The 26,893-nt window shown below is 37.7% G+C and overlaps 1 protein-coding gene and 1 long non-coding RNA gene across 3 annotated transcripts in view; one reads left to right on the forward strand and one right to left on the reverse strand.

The window, feature by feature from the left end:
* pde2a (phosphodiesterase 2A) overlaps nucleotides 1–26,893 on the reverse strand; it is a 180,903-nt gene that overhangs the window by 108,230 nt on the left and 45,780 nt on the right. The window contains exons 2-3 of one of the 2 annotated variants that reach the window (XM_028045030.1): nucleotides 11,648–11,693; nucleotides 11,349–11,439 (exon numbers count right to left, since the gene is read on the reverse strand). In XM_028045030.1, coding sequence (XP_027900831.1) covers nucleotides 11,349–11,439; nucleotides 11,648–11,693 — 137 coding nt within the window. The remainder of the gene's footprint in view (nucleotides 1–11,348; nucleotides 11,440–11,647; nucleotides 11,694–26,893) is intronic. The other variant, XM_028045031.1, reaches the window with a different exon arrangement.
* Nucleotides 949–25,329, forward strand: LOC114161628 (uncharacterized). The gene is made up of 3 exons (XR_003599057.1): nucleotides 949–979; nucleotides 1,959–1,962; nucleotides 25,243–25,329. It is a non-coding gene; the product is annotated as an uncharacterized LOC114161628 (long non-coding RNA).

Consider the following 26,893-nt stretch of genomic DNA (forward strand, 5'->3'; position numbering starts at 1 on the left):
TCGATTTCCATTAATAGCAGAATTGGATCAATATAAATAAGCCAGTCATCCAGGATCTAAAAAGGAATAAAAACATGCCTACATGTGAACACGCCTACCTGTAGATGGAAACGCATCCTGGGAACATGCAAACCTGCCAACCGCGCACACACGTTCATTATGAGACACATGCCCACACAAAGACGCACAGAAACTTGCGTTGGGCATATTAACTCTTATCTGAAAGAATACAAAGGTATGCCAGAGATGCATGAAGGTCAAATACTCCTGGGCAGAACAGTGCAACATGTCCACCCAAAGCAGCACATAAATGGACAGCAGCAAAGTGAGAGTCAAAGAGACACACCCCCCTCTTTTGGTTCTCTTCCTCTGGGAAATCACACACTGACACCTCCTCCCTGGCTGTTCTTTCACACACTTCCTCGGTTCTTTTCTTTTCCGCTAGCCTTTTGTTCTCTTTTCTATTCACGTGTTCATTCAGTAATGTTCAATTACTTCAATAGAAGGGCTGCAACTTAAGAACAGAGTAAGGGAGGCACCAAACCTGGAAGTAAATGGAGGCTATCTATCCATCAATATAACTATCCAGCCTCCTATCCATGTTCTTCTTTTCCCCCACATGTTGCTGTTCTTGTGCTTCAGTATCTGTCTATTACTCATGCTGCTTCTCTCCTGCCTCTGCACTCACATTTTTATCTAACTTGGCCTTGATGACGTCGAGCTCCTGCAGCGTTGCCAGATGAAGAGAGAACCAACTATTCTTTTTGGTTAAAAAAAAAAAAAAAAAAAAAGAGCGTAGGCAGGCCACCCACCTGAAATTTTGGTTGATTTTTTATTTTTTGTACTGGCAGATAATACAGCAAAGAGATGCTCCAAGTTTATTTTTCTTTTGTTTGTTTGAAGGTTGTTTTTCTGTAGCATATGGAGAAGGTGGATAAAAGAGAAGCAGAGAAGATGAGGCGTATAAGATTCTATATATGTACTGTGATGCTTTTGCAGTGTTTCTATAATTGTTACCTATTTGCAAGCTAATGAGCACTTCCAGAAATATTACTTAATATACTGCATATGCTATCATTAGAATGGCATAAACTATAAAAAAAATAAAAAATACAATGCATTAGTCTCAATTACTGTAATTCAACAGTTTAATGTAAACCTTAGAACAATCCTAAATTATGTTTTCTGTTTCGTCCTTGTGAGCAAGTCTGTGTTTCTTGGAACATGCTGGATTTGAAAATATTGAGTGTTTTGCAAATCTTAGATTGAGTGTCCACATTCTATACATAATACATGCTATGACTGATGCTTACATTTAGTGACACTGACCTTCCAAACTGTGTTAGATGCTTGGAAATAAAAAGGCTAACATGAAATGCTAATAACAGGCTAAAACAATTACTGTCGTAAAAATTATATTTTAAATGAGTTTGATGATTTTAAAGAGAACTCTGAACTATTGTTGCTGCTTTGAAAATAAGCAACAAAAGTGTTTGATTTCAATTACAAAGACAGCAGGTTATTAGAAAACAAAACCACCCAAATTTTTATCCTCAAAGCTAAGCCTCCATACAGTCTGATAACCTCACTGTCGCAGACAATGTGGATTAGCAGAACTTTTCACTGAAATTTACTTAAACCATGTTTTAATGAAGCCTAGTTAATTTCAACCCACATAAGCATGAGTTTCATTTTAATCTTCTTAAAATGTGGCAACTGTTAATGTTTGCTTTTTTGTATGTAGCTTGAAGATAATGATGTGGCTTTGGCCAGATAAAAGCCATATCCCAGGGTCACTTTTCTTATTGTTGCCCCAGAGCTGAGGAACTCACTTGTTAAAGTTAATTGTACAATTAAAGGAACGCAGGCAGCACAGAAGAAGAATTGACTTGTCCTTCACTAACAAAACAAATGAAACTAACATTTTTCTCCTGAATGAACACCTAACAATGCTGAAGTGTGGTTGGAACATTTTTGAAGTTAATTAAAACTGAGGATCCTTTAGCAAAAGTTTTGGTTGTCATGGATTTATCGGTCTCATTTTCTGTCTCCTCAAAGTTTGAAAATAAAAAGCGGAAAAGAAAGAAGAAACCAAGATTGCACAAAGATTAGTCAGACACATTTCACTGCATCCGTAATAAGCCAGTTTTCCAAGTTGATAGATACTTCAAAATTGATAAACCTATGTATGTATGTAAGATGAAATGTTCTTAAACATATAAATTTTAATGTGATGAGTCAATAGTCTCCTTATTGACTATAAGTTTAAGATGAGGTTACATCGTATCATTACAAAGCCAGAGACTTTAACAAATATTTTATTCACACACGGGCAAGTTGTTCACATTAGCATGACAGTAAGGAAATCTGTGTTTGCTCATTTATTTATTTGCTGAAACAATGAGTCTTGCCAATTGAATGCTTGCTTATGTGCCTTTAAAAGGGACCACTTTCAGAAAATAAAATGCTTTTGAGCAGCAGGGTTGTGTAAACCCTCAAAAAGTAAAAAGAAAACTAAACAAAAAAAACAGGTATCCAGTATATATTTATAGTGTAGTTTAAAATCCAAAAATGAATCGTAGAATATCTGCTGAATGTTTTTAGCCATATTCATGAAGAGCACATAAACTAAAAAGTTTGTTTACCAGAAGGAAACACAGAGCTCCACTGCCAGTGGTCAAATTGAAGGGAAGGACCAGAACAACGCATTTTGAGCCAACAACCTCTATTCTGTAATGATTGTGATCCCCCCCCACCAAAAAAAAAAAAAATGCTGTAAGACATTTCCAGCAGCCACAGATACAATTTCAAAGAAACAAGGTCTCCTCTGAGTGAGTACTTCTAAAACTTGAAATGTCCTGTTGAGGGAAAAAAGCAAAAAACACATTTTGTCCAGAATTTTCCTCTCCTCTACTACAATTTCATCAGATTTTGGTCAGAAAAAAAAGTAATTAGCTGGTTAAAAAGTAGGATTTCTAGGTTCTTAGCTTTTTTCTGCAACAACTGGAATTTCTTGTGTCTCCTTGAATTGCTTATTTTGACAACTAACTCAGCGATCTGACAAGGAATCCATCAAGATAAGCTATCCAAGTAACTGATGAATCCTCAAATGCCTACTTTGATTCTTGAGAGTTAAGCAAGTCACCAGAGGGCTTTGACAGCAACTATCCAACAATGGCGTGTGTTTGTGCATGTAAGCAAACGTCACACTCACAAGCACGAGGGGGAAAGCGAGGGGAAGCACTTGTTCAATATCCTGCAGGGATACACTTGAGATAAAATTCAGCAGCACTAAATAATGCAGTCCATTTATCAAAGGGAAAAAATGCTAACCCTGACACATACACACACAGGTATGCAGCACTCTCGGAGGATTTTTGGGACGTGAAGGTGCCCTTGTGTCTGTGGTCATTCATCACAGTATGTGATCCAAAGCGCCATGGCAGGCAAAGCCCGACCGTCTGTGCTGCGCTAAGTTCCTCTTTGGGCTTGAACCTCTCAGTGCATAATGCAACGTTGCGCTCCCGTAATGTAAAACATCCACCCCGCTGTGCTTGGATTCACATCATTCAGCCACAGCAAGCCCTTCAGCAGTAAGAATGCCAATGGGATCAAACAATAGGACTTGGTGGGCCCAATAAATGAATGCTGAATTTGGAACTTGCAGAAAATAAACTTCTTTGCTTTACTTTCATCATCATCAAAACGTTTAGAAGTATTTATCACTTAGAAACATAGCAGGGCTGCAATGAACGCCTGAAATATAGATAAAACACAGGTAACATAGTTAAGTCTACACACTATAAATCATCTAGATGTTGAACTATAGAAATGTAGAGCTCTGTATGTTATAAATATGCTCTAAACAGATATTTATGTTTTTTACAATTTGTCATTATTACAATATGCTTTAAACAATATTTCATTTATTACAAGTCTATAACTTTTGTTTCACACTCTTACAATATAAACATATTGTTATAAAATAATATTTTACATACATGAAAATCATATGGAACAGAAAATCCAAATCATATTTCACAGTAATGACATAGTTGGAATTTGTACTTTATTTTAAAGAAGTTATTCAAATGCATTAACATAAAATTATCCAATATCAGATATCCTACATTCTAGGGACTGAGGCAGGAGAAGTCAAGAGATGCTTTGTTGTATTTTCAAGCCACGACAAACATGCCTTTCTAGAATGTCAAAAACAATATCAGTACATGAGGATGACTACCATGCTAAACTTTCTGACAACCTTACTACTGAAGTGCAGTCAAATCCTCATAAGTAAAAAAACAGTGATCATGTAAAGGAAAGATTTCTACTGCCTCTGCCAGCTGTAGGGAGAAATGGGAGTTCTGGTTTCTGATGCATGCTAATGTTTGTCAGAACAACAATGCTGGTCGGAACCACAGAATAAATTCCAGTGTTACAATTTTGTCAAACAGTCTGCGTTGTGGCAACTGAGCTCTCCACCTAGAACTTTTAAATCCCTGGGTAAAGAGCTGGTCTGTTTGGTCTCCAAGCAACTGATCTCACAACTTTTTATTACTTGATTTCTTTTACTGCTTTATGTTTCCTCCTGATCGCCTTCTCCTCACTTGATAAATCCCAATGTAAACCTTCATATTATGAACTTAAATTTAAGATGGAGACTTTGCGATCAGTACTTTCATCAAGAGCAGCCATTGCACCCCTTCAGGTGCCTTGCACTTGCTTTATTTCTTCCCCAAAGACAACATGAATAGCAATATAGCTATTAAGAGCTACAAGCCTGTGATATGTGAATGATAGGAAGCCAAGAAAAAATGTTGCTTACTATCAAAGATTCAAACAGCATCGCTGCCACTGTAGATGTAAAAAAGAAACAGTGGCAACCAACTCCAGGAAAAGATGCATTGATTCTTCAACCAGTAGCAGCTTTGCGGATCATAAAAAGAGAGTTTAACCACATGAATAAATCTGAATACATGCTTGCATTGAAAAGAGAATTGCTCTTAACTGAAACTATGGCATTTGGTAAATGAATACCTCAAATAAATAATTATTCTCCTCGAGTACAGACATAAAACTCCACAGAGACGTTCACTCAACTAGGTCAACCAGCAATGGGCTCCAGACCAACTGAAGTGCATCCCAGTTTGCCTTTTGCCATCACCAAACGGACGATCGATTCAAGCTGTCATCTCGCTGCACATTTTCCCTGTTTTGCTCCAGTGCAGCCTCGGCTCATGCATGTCACATCTCACTGGTAATCATCGGACCCCTCAAGGGATTGAAATCGAAGAATGACTCCAAAAATTGAGGAACATTATGGATTCTGCACCCAGTAGTTTCATTCAGCACACCAGAGATCAATGCAATAAAACCCAATTGTGGGAGTGCATACTTGGTGGATATTATCTGTCAGACTCTCAAGATTTGGAGTTTCACTGGGCTAAATTGTTGTGTATTAAAAAGATAAAGCAAGGAAATCAGAGCATCTATTGCCATTAAGCAGATAGGATCTATTTGAAGTTGCATGTAAAGGAAGCTGCAGTTATAAAAACACTTCTCTGCAACTCAAACTCTTTGCATTAACACCATTACATTTCCACTTTCAAGTCTGACTGAGGTGTAATTTGGTGCATACGAAGGAAATGACATGCTGTTCATTGTCGTCATCTTCATAAAAAGCCAAGCTCAAGAAATTTTCACTGGAATAAATCACATTAAATCATACTAGAGATTGCAGCTATAGCAGGCTTTAAGGGTTGAGTAACACAGTAGCTATTTGATGGTGCCAAGTGAGTCACAATCCATTAACTTACACTAGCACCTGCACCTGCTCACATAGTGCATCACACCACAGTATCCTCTGCAAAGAATAGAGATAATTTGTTCTGAACTTAGACTTTGCTCACTTAAACAACAAACCATAATGGTGTGTTATTGTGCTGGGTTCTGTGTGTACTGCTCACTGCTGCAGCCACGCTGCTGCTACACTCACATTAACCATAGGAACAGTGGGGGGAAAAAATACTGGTGAGGTAAGTTTTATGCAAGACTGAAAAGGCCACATCAGATTTGAAGGGCAAAGCTGTTGCTTCCTCATGTCTCCCTTCCAGCTGAAAATGCTGGGCATTAGTGGGAGCTACACTGGTTTATTGAAGTCATATTTTAACAAATCGATTGTTTCTGGTCACCTGCTGCTTTAGTGAAAGGATCTATGTATGTTATTCAATCACTGAAGCAAGCCCTTCTATGTGTAGGCGGAGCTCAAAATAAAGTGACTGATATTGATGGAGCAATAGCTTTACCAATCACTCAGCTCTGCTTCTGTCCTTTACTTTCAGTATGCAATGAACATGTAAACACTCACAACGTGTATGAAAAGTTTACGCATGTGTGTTAGAAAGTAAGGATCCACCATTTGAAAACCTTTTCCACCTTTACTGTCACAAATCACCTGAACAATGTCATGGAATAACAAATCTGGCAATGTGAGTAAAGAATAACTAACCCACATAAGTGCACAGAAATTTAAATACTTTACTGAACCACTAAATTATTCGATTTCATCATATTGTCTTATCAACACTCACTGTTCAGATGGCAACATTTACCTGCTCTAGCTTTGTAAAAGTTTCCAAATCAGATTGTGACCGACTGTGGACAGAAGATGTTCACATAGTTTCTGTCAGGACTCTGGCAAGCCCGTTCTACAACATTAGGTTTCCTCTACTTTTTGCTTTTTGTTGATGTAGTACACTTGTACTCACAATGATGCAGCAGAAAATAAAATCAATTTGTTTCACAGTAGCATAATGCCGCCACCACCAATGTGGTGTTTAGCGCTTTTTCAAGTGTACCTTTTAGAATAGTGGCTAAAAAAATTGTTTGTTTTTGTCAGCTCATGACACATTTTCAAGGTTGCATGAGATTTTAACCAGACCTGTTTTGCACACATTTGCTTTTGCAAAGTGCATTGGGTTATTGGTTTTCTCAATTGCTGACTCTGTGGTGTCTTTTATGACTTTTCATTTTTGTGTTTTTATGATGTAAAGCACTTTGAACAGCCTTGCTGCTGAAATGTGCTTTACAAATAAACTTGATTGATTGATGTTTGAGTGATTGATTGTCCAGATGTATGGAAAGCAGAGAAGATTGCTGTCAAATGTAAAACACAACCAGCATTTGCTTGATCTTTCTGCAGCTCCTTTAGCGTTGGCTTCTTGGTGCTCCTCTGACAGTTTTGGAGACATATTACATTTTTGTAGTTTCTCTGTAGTCTTTATTCTTTGCATAAAAACATCTTAATTATTTTTCAGTTGAATTGTACACAATATGTAACAATTGCATCAGAGGTGGAAAAAGGATTTTAAATAAGTTATGAGGTTGTTGGTTTTTTTTAAATTCACACTTCAATCACTTTCAGCCATCAGGGGTGTGTACACTTTTTGGATGCACTGTATATAAGAACTCAATGTATTTAAGAGCAATTTTTTTTTCTTATGCTCATTGGTAATTATATATGCAACATTTTTGTGGCCAAATTTCTTTAATAATTCTAACGCAGACGGGCGTGTTGATGCGGGCAAGCAAGGACACGCTTGGCGCCGCTAATGCAACAGTTATGTCTCTATTCCCATAAGAAAAATCTACCTTCCTGAGCCTCCAGCTATGAAGTCAGAGCACAGAGAACATTTTCTGCCTGCAGACTGGAAACGATAACACGGCAGAGGGCAAACTTCAGCAAGCTAAACCTGGTCTATGCAGCCACAACCCTTTCATGTCATTAGGCTTGCACTATCTGAGGCATGACCGCACAGAGTGGTTGAACACACACATACACAACAATAATTAAGAGCCTCATGTTTGTATTTGTTCACTCTGAGTTTCTTCATCTAAAATATTCAGCTCACAAATAATCTTTTTTTCATCAAAGGAAAATGGCGAAACAAATAAACCGGGTCAAAATGAAGTTGACATGATGAAGTGTAATAGGAGCGCCACGGATACATGCACTGACCCACAGGGATGATGGGAAGTATATCGTCATTCTGCAATCAAATGGTTAATTGTTGCAAGATTTGAAACCATAAGTTTCCTCTGTCGGAAACAAATGCTAATAGGAGCCACACTGATTCTCCGACAGTCTAATCCTCACATCTGTTCTGTTGAGGACTGAGCAGAGATTTCCCTGCTGCTTTTACTTCCTCAAAGACTGAACATGAACAAACATGCTTCACTGAGTTGTTTAGCATTTATAACTTTATACTGGCTTTATCTTCCCTTTGGTTAACCAAGTTCAGCCTTACTTTATCACATCTTTTTTCTGCTTTGAACAGAAACCTTTGCTCAATCATTGACAAAGTCTCTCCACCTTAAACAGTGTGAACTAAATGTTCTTTCACATTGTGGAATATTTTGCAAACATCAAAACATATTTAATATTTTTTTTCAGTCTATAAACTATTTTCCAATAAAAAACGCTAACCAGTTTATGAAGTAGTAAAAAAAAAGACTGGTAGTCAGACCATTTATTATTATATTTGATAATTAAGTTGGAAAGCTTTTAAGCAAAAAGCTTGAGCCTAGTTTTGAAACATCTTGCATTTATTGCTCTTAAAATAAATGGTAAAATCATAAAGAGAGACTCTATGGAATAATTGTCATCATTTTTGAGTGAATTTCAGTATTTTCTCTTATGACCACACAAAATGTAAATGATTACAGGTTTTTAATGTAAAATTATATTGTCTTAATACTGATAAGAGTAAGAATTTTGCCACTGTTGTCTTATAGTCAGAAAGTTGTTGGTTTGAATCCTAGTCAGTTCTTTTCTGTGCAGAGTTTGTATGTTTTTTCTCAGAGCTTTTACAGGCACTCTTAACTTTCACCCACAGTACAAAAATTAGCTTTTTAACTTAATTGGAGACAGGCATCAAGAACTCCATCCACAATCATACTAATTGATAGAAACGTATTTAATCGTAATGGGGATCGGATACTTGCATAAACCTCCAGCAGATTAACTGCGGGGTTCATGCTGCATGTTCTCTTTGCTGACCACTACAGTTATTTTATTCTCTCATGGTGTGGATGCACTCAAACACATGAAGTATTCATAACAACAGAAAACCTGCCAACAAAGACAGTTACTGGCTATTCTCAACAGCTACGCAACACAGACTGGTATCTCAGCACAGCTTTTGAATTATAGCTGCTTTTTGAAGAAATTCGGCACTAAATGAACATAATGGGATTCTTTTGACACGAGCTTAACTTTGCTGGTCTAAATCCACGCTGTTCCAGCGTAGTTTGTGTGTGTGGTTTGCCTGTTCTCTCTGTGGATGTGTGGATTTTCTCTGTGAAGGCTTCCCACATGTTTGGTAATCTGGTGATTATAAATGGATCTTAGGAGAAAGTGTGAGCATCCTGGTCTGTGTGTCTCTGTGATGGACTAATGGCCTGTCCAGAGCGTAAACCTGAATGATGGGGCTGTCCCCCTGTGACTCTGAAAAAGCTCTACACAGAGATTATGCACCACAGCAGCGAGGTGGTTAGCACTGTTGTCTGTGAACTGTGCACCGCATTCTAGTTCCTTTTTTAATGTTTCTCCTCATTCTTGCGTAGATGATCTTCAGACTCGATTAACTTATTCTTGTTAGACCAACTGTTAATTTGAAATTAATCCCAGGAACGAGTGTGTAAGCATGAATCTTTGTTGTGTTTCCGTGAAGGGCTGTCCAGCTTGCACCTCACCTGTCACTGGACAATAGCTGGTAGAAGCAAAACAAATATGCTCTGAAGTTTTGTTCAGGTGTTGTTCACCAAAAACAAATTCCTTAAACTCTTATGAGGTAGCTTGAGCAGAGCAATTCCCAAAATGACTGAAAAGTCTAAGACAAGGATCCAAATTACTTCAGTTAAATATTTCAGAATTTTTCTTTCATTTTGCAGAAAAGTGTCCAGAACAAAAGTCTTTATTTTTGTATTTTCCTGCCGATAACAAGTAGGAACTATTCTCCTTTTAAACAGTTCTTGATGCAGAAGAAGCCAGCATCACAGCCAGTTTTAGGCTGTTTCCACTAGTGACGCTGCAACAGCTGCATGCTTACCTGCAGCCAAATCAGAGGATGGTCTTACAGTTAGGCCACGCTCCGATGGTGAACAAGCAGCAATGGAGCAACCATAAAAACAAGACGGCACAAGAGAATGGAATGCAGCCCGACCGGACTTTCAACAAAGCAAGCTGGCTGCAGGATTACCCTGACGCGGAGGTGCATTCGGACTGTAACAAAACTAAAAACACGCAGAAGCACAGAGGCACTGTGTGAAAAAAAATTCAGATTATTAGAGAAGAGCGTAAATTTTAGCTGACAAGCACGTGTTGACAGATTTATTAAAGTATTTGCACAAACAGAACAGGCACACAACTGCAGAAAGAGACAATAACACACACATTCAACATCTTACGGTGTAAAGCGCAATAGACTGAATGGATACATCTTTGCCCTAATATACAAACATGTGCCTGCATCTCAGTAAGCATGCACGGTACTGGATCTAGGTAATTGGATCTAAGCATAACATGTAAACACTGGCAGCCAATCAAACATTTCTTTTTTTTTCAATGTCACTGCCACAATTAAATCCTGCAGCAAAATAAATTAGAAGCTCTTTTTGCGTGCGTGCACAAAGACACGTGGTATAAGTGAGGAAACAAGAAAGCAGCAATTCGAACTTTTAGGTATTGGTGCGTTATAATCATAAAAACACAAGACATCAAAATGAAATTCCATTTTAGTGATCAGCAAGAATGCATGACTTTAAATGGACAACACTGAATTCCCTAAAGAGACACAAATCATGGTGCTGAGCTGCTCATTCGAGATTCAGAGAAGTCACTGTCTTTAACTTCCTGTCTTATGTTCGTGGATGCTTTGTGTTTTATCTTTTCCGCTGTTGTGGGAGCTTTTTGTCTCTCAAACACACAAACCCACGCCCACTCAGAGAGAGAGGAGAGTCTCTCACTGTTTGGATCCTGAAGGAAAGCTGCAGAAACAGAAGTTTAAACTTACCTCCTCCAGACAGAAGTTTAACATTTGCAAATACAAAAGAAGATGGAGAAGGCTGAAGAGGTGAAGAGGAAAGAAAACTGTCTGAATGAAGGACAGAGGAAGGGATAATAGGTAGCTAAAAGAATAAAAGTTTTCATTTTTGGAAAATGAGGGGGGGAAAGGAGAGGAGGAAAGTGTGAAGGGTCTTTAATTGGGTTTCTTTTTACATTTGATATAATAGTTAAAAAACATTAAGGCAAGAAAAGCGATGCTGAAGAGAAGAGGAGACCCTACCTGGAGCTGTTCGGACAACGTGGTGGACTGCCTGGTGCCCAGAGCCGGGGCTGAACTTTCCTCGGGACGCAGAAACACTTGCTGACCACGTCTGCAGAGATAAAGAATGATAGTCAGGACCACTTTGTACTTATTTTTTTTGTGTGAGTTCTCTTTCTTCACAAGTTTAAAGTCAGCTGGAGGATGTCTTGTTGATAAGCCGGATTGTCGGCAACTTATCTTGTCCGAGAAGTGGAGGGAGGAATGTAAAGGTGTGAAGGAATCTGTGTGAAATGTGTGTATGTGTGTGAAGTCCTTACAGGTCCTTTGCTTTCTTCCTCTCGAGCGCAGTCATGTCATCTCCACCTGTCGCAACGCAAAGAGAGCGCCGGAGTCACACACACATCCACACACACAGCTGCACAGCAATGCACTCACTCGCGCCGGCAGGCTGAGACACACACTGGTGTCCCAACACCATGAACGGCAACACATAGAGCCGATAGTGAAGGCAGTCCCTCCTCCTCCTCTCTCCTCCCACCTCTCTCTCTCTGTCTGTCTCTCTCACTGCTCCTCCTCTGGGTCTTACTGCCTCCCTCAGCCCTCCCTATGCTTCACCTCCTCACTGTGAGAACACACAGTACTTTGTAAAAAGAATAAAAATAAAAGAAAATCACATTTTGTCAGGTTGAAATCACAAACTTCATGGAATTTAAATAAGATTTTAAGTGATAGACCAACACAAAGTGCTTGGCTGTGTGTTGGTCTTTTGCAGAAAACACAAATATATTGAAGTTTGATGTTGTAAAATAAGAGGTATTACTATTCTTGCAAGTTCAAGATTCTTTAGTTTTCCCAAGAAAGCAATATGTTTTATATAGTCATAAATAAAAACATAATAACCTGCATCATGATAGCTATAAAAATCACAACACTGATCACAGCAGGAATAAATGAGTTTTTCTGGATTTCTGCCTCATATCTGGCTGTTGTGGATCAATACGTTTACAAAAATGTCTCAGTGAACCCTAACAAAAATCACAATATTAGAATGAGCAAATGATCTCTCTCCATGGGAGGTAAGTAGAATCCTAACTTTTGCAACACTAGTTCTCACCCACATCTGGTTATTTCCCAGGTGTTTTCAACCTGGTTTGTAATTTGAATCAGAGAATGAAGTTGTGTCTTGTCGACACCTTTTGATGATGAACGGATCACAGTCACACTACTGATGCATTCCTGATGGCTCATGTTCTAAATGTGTCATCAAAAACCCGAGTAAATAAGAGGAAGTACACGCTATGATGGGTGAAGATTTGATATCATCCACATTTGGGAAACCACAACTTTTGGCTGTGAAAAAAATATACATACAAAAATATGTTTTTTGTTGTTTTTTGTTTGCAAAAATTGAGTGAGTTAATTTTAGCGCTGCTGTCACCGTCTTTTATTTCCTCACATTTTACATGCTTAATATTTACGTGGCCAGCTTGGGATGGACGTTTCATGCCATTTGCACTGTGTAAGACTTCCCCCAAGTGGTCAAATAACTATGAGCTGAATTACACTGAAGTACTTTTGCAGTATTTTGAATATTTCAGATCTTATATAGCTTTTTTTGAGTTGGTATTTTCCTCTAACATGTCTCACACTCCAGTCTTGCATTTTGCGCCTTCTGAACACTGTTGTGGCAAAGTTATATATGCAGAAAAAGTTGTTGTAGAGCAGTCTTACCTAGCTAATTAAATCTTCGTTGGTGCAGACAGAGCATGTGCATAGTGTGCTGTGACAATTAATAGTTTTATTTGGTTCCTGCTGCAACATTTCAGTAATTCTTAATTTCTATGTGTATAAATTATGCACATTGTTCTGCTCATGTAACAGAATATCACAAATAAAAAAAAAATCTGTGGCAGTCTGATCTCCCTACACATTAAAATATGCATGTTAAAACAATGTGGAACAACGTACTTGTGTGTCAACTTCTGTAACACTACTTAGGATAATAATGCAAATCTGCATTGCTATTGTGCATGTGACATAGAAAACTATATTAAAGCAATAATATCTCACCTATTGATTTTTTTATTTCAGAAATATGATTGCATCACACGCTTAGTCCCAATAGTACTACAATTTTTAAAGATTTTGATTCCCATGATGTTTTATTTTGCAACTCTTTAAATGTTAATGCAAGAAAAAAAACACAGCCAAACAAATATTAAAGGTTTGTTTTGATTCCCGACACAAGAGTAATAGAGACTTGTGTGCAGCTTTGCAACAATCAGTCTCCACATTTAGACCAGTGATGGATGAAGGGAAAATATTGATCATCTCATTACAATGGCACCTGGCAGTGGGCAAGAGGTATTAGTCAGCAAGTGAGCATTTTGCCCCTGATGTTGATGTGTAGGAAACATAAAAGGTAAATGGGGTTTCTATTCTGTGAGAGCTGTGGAGCTTTTTGCATTTTGCTTCCCTGTTTAGTTTGTGCTCCCTGAACTAAAGCCACCAAATGAAACGTATTTTGTTATCGATGTTTAGATTACTGTTAATGTGTTTAAAACTTGTTTCGAGTTACAATTTAATCATTGATAGTAACATTTCTGGATGGCTTGATTTAAACCTTTTTTTTTCTATCCAGAAAAAGAGAGCATAGATCTCCATTGTTGACTGATGGTGTTCTGGTATAAATCCAACCCGGTTTAGGGCACAGACCCAAAGGGTTTACTTTCAGGAAAAAGAAATAATTAAATTTTATGTAATTAAGTGCTTAAGCAACACGAAGCAAATTTTTCAGCAGTAGTTAGTTGTTCTGCTGGCCTATCAGAGTTGATTTCTTTCTAAAACATATCTAAACTAATACAATTTGTAAATGGGGCATTTTAGACTCTTATCTTTGCTTGCATTGTTGCAATATGTGAGGTTAATTGGGGCTGCACGTTAGAAAGCAGCAATTTACTAATGTCTGGCAGGATGTTGTTAGGAGTTAATATGTTTATCCATAAATGTTCCAACTTATTAGTAGGCAGGTCTCACTTTCCCTTTCTGGGTGTTTTAATTTCAGAAATTACCATAACCGTGTAACGTTCAGTGTCTTCTAGGAATAGAACATAATTATGAGACAATGTGCTTTCTGTAGGAGCTGAGGAGAAGGCGAATATATGCAGAGCTATTTATGCAGTGAGATGACTGCAGGTGAATATATTAAGAGCTTTAAGCCCGAGATCACAGTGATTTTAACCCAAAAGGATCATTGTACCAACCTGTCCCAGCACGACTGCTTCATCAGTTGATAAAGACCAGCCATACACCTTCAAGATTTTAGTCCTTACTGCAAAATAAAGCTTTTCAATCATCCCCATCACATCTGTTACTATGTCAAACTTTCAAGCCTGGAGTGATGCAAGAAGTTCCAATGTTTCAAAACCATCCATTCATCCATCTTTTTGTGCTTGTCCAAGATCAGGTCACTGGGGTAACAGCAGCCATATCCAGGAGGCATCCTGATTAAATGCCTTAAGCACCTCAACTGACTCCTTTTAAAGAGGAGGAACAATGGCGCTAAACCATATGCCAAAATGTCTTGCCCTATACAGCTCTGGAAAAAAATTAAGAGACCACTTAAAATGATCAGTTTCTCTGATTTTGCCTTTTATAGGTATATTTTTGAGTAAAATTAACATTGTTCTTTTATTCTATCAACTATTGACAACATGTCTATGGAATTCCAAGCAAAAACTTTGTTTTTATTTGAAGAAAATAAGTAATGGTCAAAATAATGAAAAAGATGCAGTGCGTTCAGACCTCAAATAATGCAAAGAAAACAAGTTCATATTCATTTAGAAACAGCAATACTAATGTTTTAACTCAGGAAGAGTTCAGAAATCCATATTTGGTGGATTAACCAGGAAGTTTTCAATGGGGTTCCGTGCAGTGGACTCTTCATTTTTTCCAGAGCTGACATATCTCAGTTGGGAGATATCGTTCACATAAAAATCTTTTTCTGTCATTTAAAAACTGAAATATTTTATAAAACTCTTTGGAAAGAAATTGCAACTTCTTACGTTTAAGTCAGTGGCAGTATTGAGCATAGAAGCCCACATAGTAGCAGAGAGGAAATCCAAAGGGACACTGGCAGCTGACTCTCTGAGGCGGCATTAAAGGAGACAGGACAATTAACATGATGCTGCGCTGCAGGTGGAGCAGGACTGAATAATGATAGTCCATCAATCTCATGACAAACCACAAGGCCAGCAGCTACAAGAAGTCTTACTGACATCTTAGGGTCAGTTCACATGTAAATGTATAGTATTTGAGTTGCATACAAAAGAACTCAGTTTGGTGTAGAGATCTTAAGGGGAAAAGTTTAAGTTTGTTCTGACTGCACACATTTCTCGCTATATCTCACATAGAGGTAAGATATTAAACTAAATAACTCAGATCCAGTAAGCTGTCCTGCTTCAATTGAATTACATTGAAAACTGTTCAAAATTACTTAAAACCACAGTTCTGTAAGCAATAAGTTCTTCAGAGCATGAAATTACTTTAAGCAAATGACAGATCTTGGAATATGTGACATTCTTTAAGCACCATTACCAAGTTAATTAGGACTCTGTGCTATATAATCACAGATTCTTACACAGCATCACAATGTCATATGTGGAATACTCTTTAATAACTTTAATGCATTTTTCAAGCTGCAAGAGATCCTGTGAATTATTTCAGAGCCGAAGGGAAACGGGAAGTTCACTGGAGCAACCACTCAGAGGTTGATTCTTGTTCATTTGCAGCCCTCTGCTATAAAACGCTGCCATATCTCAGTAAACCCCAAGGCTGTGGGGTTTTGTACACATGATAAAATGGCTATTTCAGCACATCACAACCTATTGACCAGTGCTGGCTGAGAAATGATCACAACTGTGCACAGTTCATGATACAAATGCCGTAATTTATTAGGCAGAGACAGAGCTGCCATGACAGAAAAAGCACCTATTTCTCCCCATCATTATTTTAGAGCTTGTATCTAAAGGCAAGAGAGCAACACCAACACGCTTGGCTTCACTGATGGACTGATATTTGTATTGGGTTTTTCTGACGCACTTCTCATGCAGTAAGAAATCTTGCTTCTTCCACTATATAGTGAGACACGTATTACAATCAAGGTTTTATTATATCAAGCTCACATGACATGCTCAAGTCCTCTATGACTTGCGATCAGTAATAATTCATTACAGCATGACATCCTGGTCTTTTCAGAACTGAGTACACTCATCCTGTCAGAAACAAACGCTTCTGCGTGTCAGAGCCCATTTCTTCAGGTCATGCTCCCAATCTCTGAAAGATAAAGGAACCAGTATGGAAATTGTATCTTGCTCCAGATGTAAAAGCTGATGTTCCCCCATGTTTATTACCTGTGTTGGCTCTACAAGAGAGTGCTTATTTACATGTAAAAATTGCAAACAGAATCAAAGCAATGCATCACCAGATTGAAGGATAAGGAGCACGAATGGAGGTGGATGAATTTAGCCGTGTGTGTGTGTGTGTCTTTCTTTGTCTTGTTTTCTTTGTAGCTAAAAAGAGTATCGATCTAAAGTTTGTGATTAAAACCAGGCCTGTTGTTACCGCTCAAATGCAATCAGCACACAGATCTGAAACTAGTCGCTCAGTTACCCTGCTACACGTGTACAAAACACATGCAAAAACTGTGGAAGGCTGGCAGCCTAAACAAATACCATGCAGAGACATTTAGCAAACCAGGGAGCTGGAAATGGACCAGGATCCAGTCAGTGTCCTTGGCCTGAAATGCATGAGATGAGATCTTCGGTGTATATACATAACAGGAACAATTATGCACAGGACCTGAAGTGTGTATGCAGGCTGTGTGTTTGTGAATGGTGATAAATGTGTGTGTCTGACCCAAGTCCCATAAACTGGAAAGTGATTGAAAGCTCTAAACGGTAAAGGTGCACTCAGGGGAATAGGGCTAATCTACATAATGGTGGAACTGTATTAACAATATCCTACACACACACCTGCTCGAAAACATGTGCACTGATTGAGAACCTTTGCTATTACCCACACAAGCAGAGTTTCTTCAGACGACTGTATCCAACTGAGCCAGCCTGAGTTAATGCAAAGATGAAATAACATTCCTCTACTTTGACTGTATTTAACATTTTGGTAGGGATGCATTTCTGGTTTTATTGCACACAAAGAAAATAGACTGATGATGACAGCTACACACGATCATTCATAATCATTGGACGTTTTTTCGGACACATTCAAAACATCTTGAGTTTCATGTGTAAACAGTCGTCTACTGTTTTTGGTTTACAGGGATAGCTAGTTCTGTATCAGAAGCCTTCTGTTATATTGAATCCAGTTGATTCCAGTGAGTGTAATATTAAAGAGAAGATTATTTGTTGCAAAAATACAGTGCATTTAGCACTTGGCAATGAGCTCTACACTGCTATAGATTAAGAATCTATTGAAGATTATATTTTTAATCTTAGTGAGACATTCTTGATGCTGATATTGGACTGATTTGCCAAACTGCTTTTGTCTTGGCTTAACACTAGGAAGCTGTTAGCTGGAAAACTCGTGCCTGTTCCTTTAAAGTGAAGTTGTCAAAAGTTACTTCCAAGGGATAAGATACTGGCAGCTCATACGCTATACGCAGAATCCCAATTCAAAGAAGACTTGCTTTAATGAGGAAAACCGCTGAGTATGTTGCATTTCTATGTTTTCAACTGTGTGTACCCTGATTTTCGCAATAAGTTTGTTGACAAACCCATGAGGAAAACGAACATAAATAAAACGATTTTATGTAAAATAGAAAATATCACATTGGATATGAAAACAATTTAAGGCATTTTTCATGCATTGATATTTCTGATTTTAGTTCACCAGCCCTGCTTATTAACCTAAACTGCCCAGCCTGTCGTCCAGACTCATCTCCCCTTAATTTATTCTTCTGATAACTGCTGTCTCCTCTTCATGATAGCATGTTGTTACAAGGCTTTGTGTCTGTTTCTCATGTTTCTCATACTTTGTCTTTTTCTACTTTGCAAGTGTGTGTTTAAATTCAAGTTTTTGGTACTTCCTTCTCACTCTACTGTCTCTGCTGCCACTTTTCAGCTTTTCTGATTGGACCAGAGCTCCAGCAATGTGCACCTCTCAAACTGAGATCTCTGGACTTGGTCAAAATTGTAATATCTTGCACCAACTCCATTTTGCCTTGAATGGTTTCTGCAAAATCAATTGACATCTGCACAGCATGTCCACTTAAGGGAGCAGATGAGCCCAATGAGTGATGTGCATCTAGAAAATTGATTTAAGAACTCCAATAAATAAAAAGAAGCTCTCAGTGGGCATGCCTCCTGTCCGCATGAATAGAAAAAGGTTTAAAGTAGTAGTAAGTAGTTTAAAGTCAGTCAGTAAAAAGTGACTTACAATATGTCCTAATTAATCCACTTAGAGGACTGCATCAGTCAGATACAGAAAACAAAAGCAAAACATTGCCGAGTAGAATTTTAGCAAAAAAAAAAAATTAAAATGTATAATCAAGTCTTAATTGAGAGCTGCAAACCTTTCATGAATGCAATTCAAAATAAAATTCATTGCAAAGCATAACAAAAAGCAGAATAAGTTTAATTCAGTTAATTTACAGACCATCTAAGAAATGTTGCATAATAAATTAGTGTCTGTAGAAGGCTGTGGACTTGAAAAAACAAAGTAGCAAAGTAACTGCATGACTCTTGTGTTTTTCCCAATATTTTCTTTCCAACATTTTCTTCCCAATATCTTCTGAGTTACCCCCATATCTTGAGGCAAACTGCAAACAAGGCTTTATATGGCTTTCAAATCCAGCTTTCCATTTGCCACTTTTCAAATAAGACAAGCTTTGCAGAGTGCAACACGAATAGTTGTGTTGTTAGGTCCTACCACCTGAGTAGTTGAGCAGCTCCTTCAGGATTAAGACCTTTTGCCGGCTTTTCAGATATATGCTCTGTTCATCTGGCTTATAGGTTCAAATTGTGGGAGGATTGCAGTTACTCTCTCCATTTTTTGATGACTGATTAAACAGTGCTCTTTGAGATGTTCAAATCGTTGGATATCGTTTTAAAACCTAAACTTGCTTTAAACTTCTCCCCAACTTTATCCCTGACCTGTCTGACAATTTTTGTAGCCCTCATGATGGTTTTGGTTCAATATTTTCTCAAACTTTCTAAGGCCTTCACAGAAAAGCTGGATTTATACTGAGACTTAAATTACAAACAGTAGAACTTAGTACTTATGAAATGTCTTCTGAAGGCAATTTGTACTGGATTTGTTTATGGGTACTAGAATAAAGGGGGTTCAATGCAAAATGCATCCCACACATGTTAGAATTAAATTTGTAAAAACATGTAATTTTGCTTTTACCTGTCAATCTCATAAAAGTCATATTGAGCAGTTTTTTAGTAATGACAAAATGGGAAAAGAAGTTTGAATAGGCTGTATGCTTTGGCAGAAGTGTGTGTCTGCGCGTACACGTGTGTGCGTGAAAAATTACTTTTCCTTATTGTTACAACTAATTTCCTTAAACAACACAAGCAGTAAAACAACAGCAGGAAAGCGATACAAACACACCCTACTTTAAAAAGTCACGAAGGAGAACGCAATCTCACACGTAGTGTGACGGTAGAAACAGTGAGTGCTACTGTTTGCATTGATAACCTGTTTCAACAGAGCAGTGAGTTTGTTAACCGGACTCTGCGGCATTTGGAAACAATGAACTGAACTTATATCAATAGCACTGTGAACAGGACACAGGTAGAGATCCTTAAAAACACACACACACGCCCACCCCTGCAGGCAAATTAAATATCTCGCCTCATATTCCACACATTATTCACAACCTGACAAACATGAAAATGTAACTTGTAAATAAAGACTGTGATGGCATTTCTTAGGTGCCAGTAGATCAAATTATCAGCAAATTCAAGGATTTGGTAAGCAAACATATTAACATGACTCATACAGTCAAGCACCTCTGAGTGGGACGTCAAGGTACATGCGTGGGAGTAATTCCTTTTGATTTGGTAGAAATGGGACCTTGGTGATCCTGCTCCCTCACTTCAAACTGGCTGGTTTGTGCTGCTGCAGCAGTGACACGCTGTGTGATGACCTGTTAAATAGCCACACATGCACCAAAAATAATAAAGCTTTTAGACTTCTATTCATCAGAAATCACAGACCAACAGTTTGAGAGCCTGCTTGGTGGTTGCTATGCAAGTTAGTACGTTGGCAACCTGAAAAGGTTTATAAGCCAGTTTCCATACCAACATGCGCCGTCTCCTCACCAAGAAGAGAAAAAAAATGAAGAGACGGGAATATAAAACAGAAGTTATCGCTCAGTAGAAATCTCAGAAATCATACTAACTTTCTATATTTATGTCTGAATATACAGGAGATATATTGAGCTATCTTAATTTGTGTACAAGTTGATCTTATCAGGATTATATATCCTGATAAGAATATATAATCCTCATCAGAATAAGGATTATGGAATAGTGCCCCATTCCATAAACATTCAACCTTTTTTTCACATTAAAAGCACAAGCTCCTTTTTATCTGATCGATCAACACCAAGTCATTAAGAAATAGGATGGAATTATACTTTGTTTTAATATTTTACAAAATTCTGAAGAGTGTCATGCATTTACATTTATTCTCAAAGTGTGAAAACATTGTGGAACCTTTTGGGAATATTGCATTTGTCCACCACTTCATTCTTGCTTGCAAAATAGCTCAGTAAGTCAGATAAGGTGGTGAATGTCAATAATTACAAACATACATTTTCAAGTCTGATGGTATATATTTAATTGTATTTAAATCTAAGCTTTGACTGGGCCATACACATGAATATGCTTTGTTTTAAATTGCTCCATAAAATCTCAATGAAATGCTTTGGAGTTTGTGGTTATAAAATGGGCCAAAACATGAATAGGCACTTTACAAACTGAGACTAGGTTTTCTATGTGAATAACTAACATTCAGGACAGAAAGATTTTGGTTCTTTAGCGACTCTACAAGGCTGTCAGTGTGCAAAGTGAGTGTAATAATGTTAAACTTGTCAGAGAACCGCATGGACACCAGCCAGAAGTGGACCGGACAGCATTTACAGGCCTCCGGCAAAGAAAAGCGGACACATGATCTGTTTTATTCTTTTCTCTTTCTTTGTCATCAGTGCACTGACCTTTATATGACAAATTTGCTGACCTCTAGTTGAAGTCTGGCTTCTTCCACTGTAATAGTTTCCCAGACTGATCTTTTGATCCTTGCCACCGTCACTGGCTCATAATGGACAGGGGCTTCAGGTGGATTTTCAGCAACAAAAATGACAGGAGCAGCAGTAGCAGGTTTTTCTCAGCAGAGGGAAGTCGAACCAGCTGGAGGACTTTACAAATGGAAAATATTTCTCATATTACATCTGAAAAAATACTTTTTTTAAATTAAAGAGATCAAATTTTAAGCCTTTCCAACAGGACTAACTATATCTTCACATAAGCTCAGAGTGGGACCTTTCAATCTGTACCATTTAGATTAGTACCATGAGGAATTGCTTGAAGATTTATCTGGCTGGAGGTCTCGACTGGAATATGTTTTCACTCTTTACCTTCATCCACAGCAGAATCAGAAGAATGATCACGTAAGCTGAGTAACGCTATTAAAATGTGAAATGGCAGGAAAAATAAGATGACTAATGGGCTTACGCTGCACCCTCGGCTTCACAAGATTGGTTCACCCTCAAAGTAAGCAGATTAGAGTGAATCGTTTATTTATTTATTTAGATATGGGAGTCATAACATTTAGCTTAGCCTTGTTATGCACCTTTTAGTTCCAATTATTTGGAATAATTAGATTAGCAAAGTCTACTGTTAAAGTGTATTTCCTGACCAACACTTCATTCAGACCGTCAAAACACAAACGCCAACTAATTTCATCCAGGAATGAAGTTTTTTTTTGTAAAAAGGGAGAATTTAGGATCGACTTTCTGGTAGTTTAAGGAGCAGAGTCACTTGTTTAAATGCAAAGAGTTCTGCCATTAGCGAATTGAAAAGAATTCAAATAATAAAAAAAACATTTTATAAACGCTTGAGATGATTTCTGAGAAAAGGTTTAACTGTTCACCCAACATTTATCCCCCAATCCAGATAGCACCTGAATCAATGTCAGTTCACCCTGTCACAAATTCCCCAAAGTTACTTTTTAGTTTTCATTTAACACACAAAAATAGTCTGTAGAAAGAGAAAAAAAAACAATTCTGGTCTTAAGTTTGGATATTTTTAAATGCAACATAAAATAAAACTTGGACATTGGAATTAATATATTATCCTAAACAAAAGTAACCTGCCAAGGTCGCGCCCTATTACCATCTCACACGTGATCATGAATGACTGCAGCTGCTGGTTTCTCTTTACACCCCAAAATTGATTTGCTCAACATCACCCATACTCAGAACAATAAGACAGTTCTTTTGGAAAATCATTTCTAATGCAATACATGTTCTAGGACCATTAGCTTAAACAACAAAAAGTATGTTTTTCAGCTGCCTGTGCCATTTAGCAAAGGCCTAAATAAAGACCCAACAGTCAGCCTGAGATGGTTTTCAGCATAGTAGCCATCTGTCTGGTACTTTGGTTGGAAGAATGAAAAAGGTGAAAGCTTAACTTGATTTCAACTCAACAAACTTGCTGCCTGCATGATTTCAGGCCTAACGCTGTTAATCAGAATTAAAAGAGAAATTTGCAGATGGATTCAAAAAGTTAGTGGTCATAGTGAAAGTTGCTGAAGGACATTAGCCAAACATTACTAGAATTGTATCTACACATTTAAGTCACAACATACTATTCTTGTTTTTAGTAGATAATAAAAGTCATTGGATCTAGTATTTTGAATAATTTAAACCTACAAGTGGAATGGTTCACATAATCAAAAGCCCAAATGAAAACATCTTAATATGCTGAACAATGTTTCAGCATTTTTGTTACCAAATCACAGTCACTGGTGAGCTTTTCCATCCTGAGCCATGGTGCAAAAGATCACTTAAACCCCTGCAAATCCTGCACTAAAACATTTTATATACAGAATAGTCCAGACAGATTGATGGCTAGATTTATTGATTTGATTAATTTTGCACTGAGTGCATGGTTGCACCTCCTAATCTTTATGTATCATGATAGAAAACCTTCAAAGTAAATGTGCAAATTTGTCCCACTGCTGCCTTTAGAGCAAATGTACCCAATTAATTAGGTTTCAGAAACCAAACTTAATTTATTGTGATAACCAGCTTTGTAGACAGCTGCTGCATCTACATTTGCTGGCAGGTTGGCGTAAAAACAACTTAATGCTTATTTTCAGGAATTGGAACACTTCAGGGAAAGTGAGGCACTGCATTAAGTAAAGCTTCTGTAAACTATAAACATATCACTCAAAACCAACATTTTGTTACAGAAACATTTCCTTTGTTTTAGCTCTTTGCTAGAAAGTAATGTTACAAAATCCTGACATATTTACTGTGAGCATTACTGCTCCACAGGTTCTGTGCCTTCTAGAATCTAGAGGCACCACAGAGAGGCATTTTAAGAAATGTCTGAAGATACTTACACCCACTCCTGAGTCTCCAGCTCCTAATTCCTTTTCCATTTGTGTCTGCTGTGTGGAAGGCACACTTGCAAATAAATAAATAAATAAAATAAATAAAGGTGCAGCAAACAAAATGACCGTGGTCACCATTCTAAGCACTCCACAGGCTTTAATGGTAGTCTACACTGGGTATCATTAAAGGGTGCTAGATCTCCTGTGCAGTTTTCTCTGAATACCTTTTTGATGAATCTTTGGTTCCACAGGTTGTTGTATGTGGAAAGAGCCCAGATACTCAGACTGTTTCATCTTTTGATGAAAGATTATTTCATCAAATAATCTTTCATGAAATAATCATCAAAGATTATTACTTTGATGGAAAGAAATAATCAAAAAAGGCCTTCTGCAGACTTCACCAGGGGCCTGCGGAAGATTATTCTGCAGGGTTGTAGATTATTCCAGACTGTGGTCAGTATTTTATAAAACAGTAATCTAATAGCTTATAACTTTAGCCAGGTTATAAGCCATTCGACTAATCACAATTAGGGCTGCACAATATTGGAAAAAACTAATTAATTTTTAACCTTGTAATATCCATTTTGATACAATCTGTGCATTTTCTACAGATGATTTGAAAAGCACCTTAAGTTATGCTGCACTCCTGTCAACTTTGACAATCAGAATTGCTCCTACCTCTATTTGTCTTACAATATGGTTTTGTCCATATTAAGAGTTATTCAGGATTGCATGATAATAGAAAATATTACAATAGCAATGTGACTTGCCATATATACCAAATTTATTCTTTTCTCTCTATGTTTTCTGCTTTCATCACTCATTTTGGCCAATGCTGTTAGTGTTTGGCATGAGACACTGTCCAACTGGCATCATCATGGAAAATTCAAGTTCACAAAACTTGGAATACATTAGACGACAATTATTTCACTCCAAACAGTCCTTCATGATATGAATATTGCACACTGATATTGTCATGATGATATATATTTTTGATATATTTTGCAGCCCTAACCAGCTTGGAGACCAGTTTCCAACTCTTAATTAGCTTCACATGCAGTGCTCTGTTGGTGTGCCTGGAGATGGGTACTTAAAGGTAACATCAGCCTCAGGTTGTCAAATAGTAAAAATCTCACACCTTTCACTTGATCTACTTGTTCTCACCAATCACCATCATAACTCGGCAACAAAGAAAGAGGAAGAAAAGCACTTCTGTGTGAATTAGGTCGACTCATACCAAACTCACAAGATATGATAGATGGATAGATAGATAGATTTTATTACAGACTCAGAGTCCAGATTACATACAAAGGAAAGCAAAGACAATAAAAGAATAAAAAGTACAATAAAAATAAAATAAAAAAAAAACGACTCCTAGCCATTCAGAAGGCCATCATACCAATGTCTCCAGAGTACAGATGAGTATTTTACTGCAATATATTTGATATTAGTCAACAGTATTATAATTCTATTATTAGACTCGTTTAAACGACAAATAACTTTATACATAAGCTTTCTTAAAACAGCCATCAAAGTGCTGACGCGAGCAGATACAAACAGTTCACTGGCGCTGGTCCGTCTGGGTTTATTTAACAAGAGTCTCAGTGCATCATTATAAGCCACCTTCAATCTTTGAAGACTGGCTTTTTTAAAATTGCACCACAAATGTGCAGTATACAGTGATGTACAATATGACCTAAACAAGTTCAGTTTCACTTCATCAGAGCAGAATCCAAACTTACGGACAAGGATATTTGCCTGAGCATATAACATTCGAACCTGACGGTAAATGTCCTCATCATCAGACAGACAGTCTGTCAACACAAGGCCACGATATTTTACTTCACTTGAGACATTCAATAAAATCCCAGACAATTTGAAATACTCTATTTTTGTCCTCCTTAGAGCGACGGATCAAGATGATACTTTTTGATGGACTGAATTTTACATCAAGTAATTCACCATATGCTGAACAGACATTAAGCAGCTGCTGAAGACCAACTGAACTTGGACTAAAAACCACTAGGTCATCAGCATACATTAAATGATTAATAATAGTATCACCAAACATGCAGCCAACATTCATTAAGGATTAAGGGCAGACAAATTATCAAATTTGTTTTACTTTTCTGTAACCAGGTCAGTAAGTGTTGTAGATTTCTGCCCTACCCCTCTTTCAAATGAGCTCTGGATGTCAATGGGTTTTTACCTGGTTAAATAAAGGAAAGGAAAAAAATCAAAGGTTTAGCAGTCTATTAAACAGCCGCCATGCTATGGAAATTAATGATGAGAATTATGCTTTTATCACTGTTTGGTTGGGAGCATATTCTCAGCTGCAACCTCAGGTTACACACATGCATGGGAACACTTTCTTTAATGATGGGTTGGGGTCTAATGAAGCTCCATCTTGGCCCTGAGCGGCTTCACTGCAGAGAAAAATTCTATGTTCTCCTGCCTTGAATCTTGACATGGTTCTGTAACTTGTGCCTGCAACAATGTAATCCAAATGTAAGCGTAGAGAAAAACTGTTTACAAGCTTTTCTCCCAAGGCTTTTAGTCAAGAATAAATGTCTATGTTCTTTTTCCATCTTAGCAGGACAGGGAAACAGACAGAGGTTGACTTTTTTGGTCATTAAATTCCGTGAAAGAGGAGTACGGAGCCTCGTGCCGGAAGAAAAACGGCGAGTGACTGAGGGTCACTGCGCGTAACGGAAACACTGTAAATTCTAGACACTAACAGGTACCATAGAATTGCACAAAAATCCATGAGGGACGGCGGAGTCCCTGCTCGAAATTCCGTGAAAGAGGTGTACGGAGCCTCATGCCGGAAGCCCATTGAAAGGCTGTTTACATCGTTTTAAACTGTGTGATTGTGAGCGTGAGTGGGAATAAAAATAGCAATAGGTATTTTGTTCCATATA

The sequence above is a fragment of the Xiphophorus couchianus genome, chromosome 18, assembly GCF_001444195.1.
Source record: "Xiphophorus couchianus chromosome 18, X_couchianus-1.0, whole genome shotgun sequence".
Taxonomy (NCBI): domain Eukaryota; kingdom Metazoa; phylum Chordata; class Actinopteri; order Cyprinodontiformes; family Poeciliidae; genus Xiphophorus; species Xiphophorus couchianus.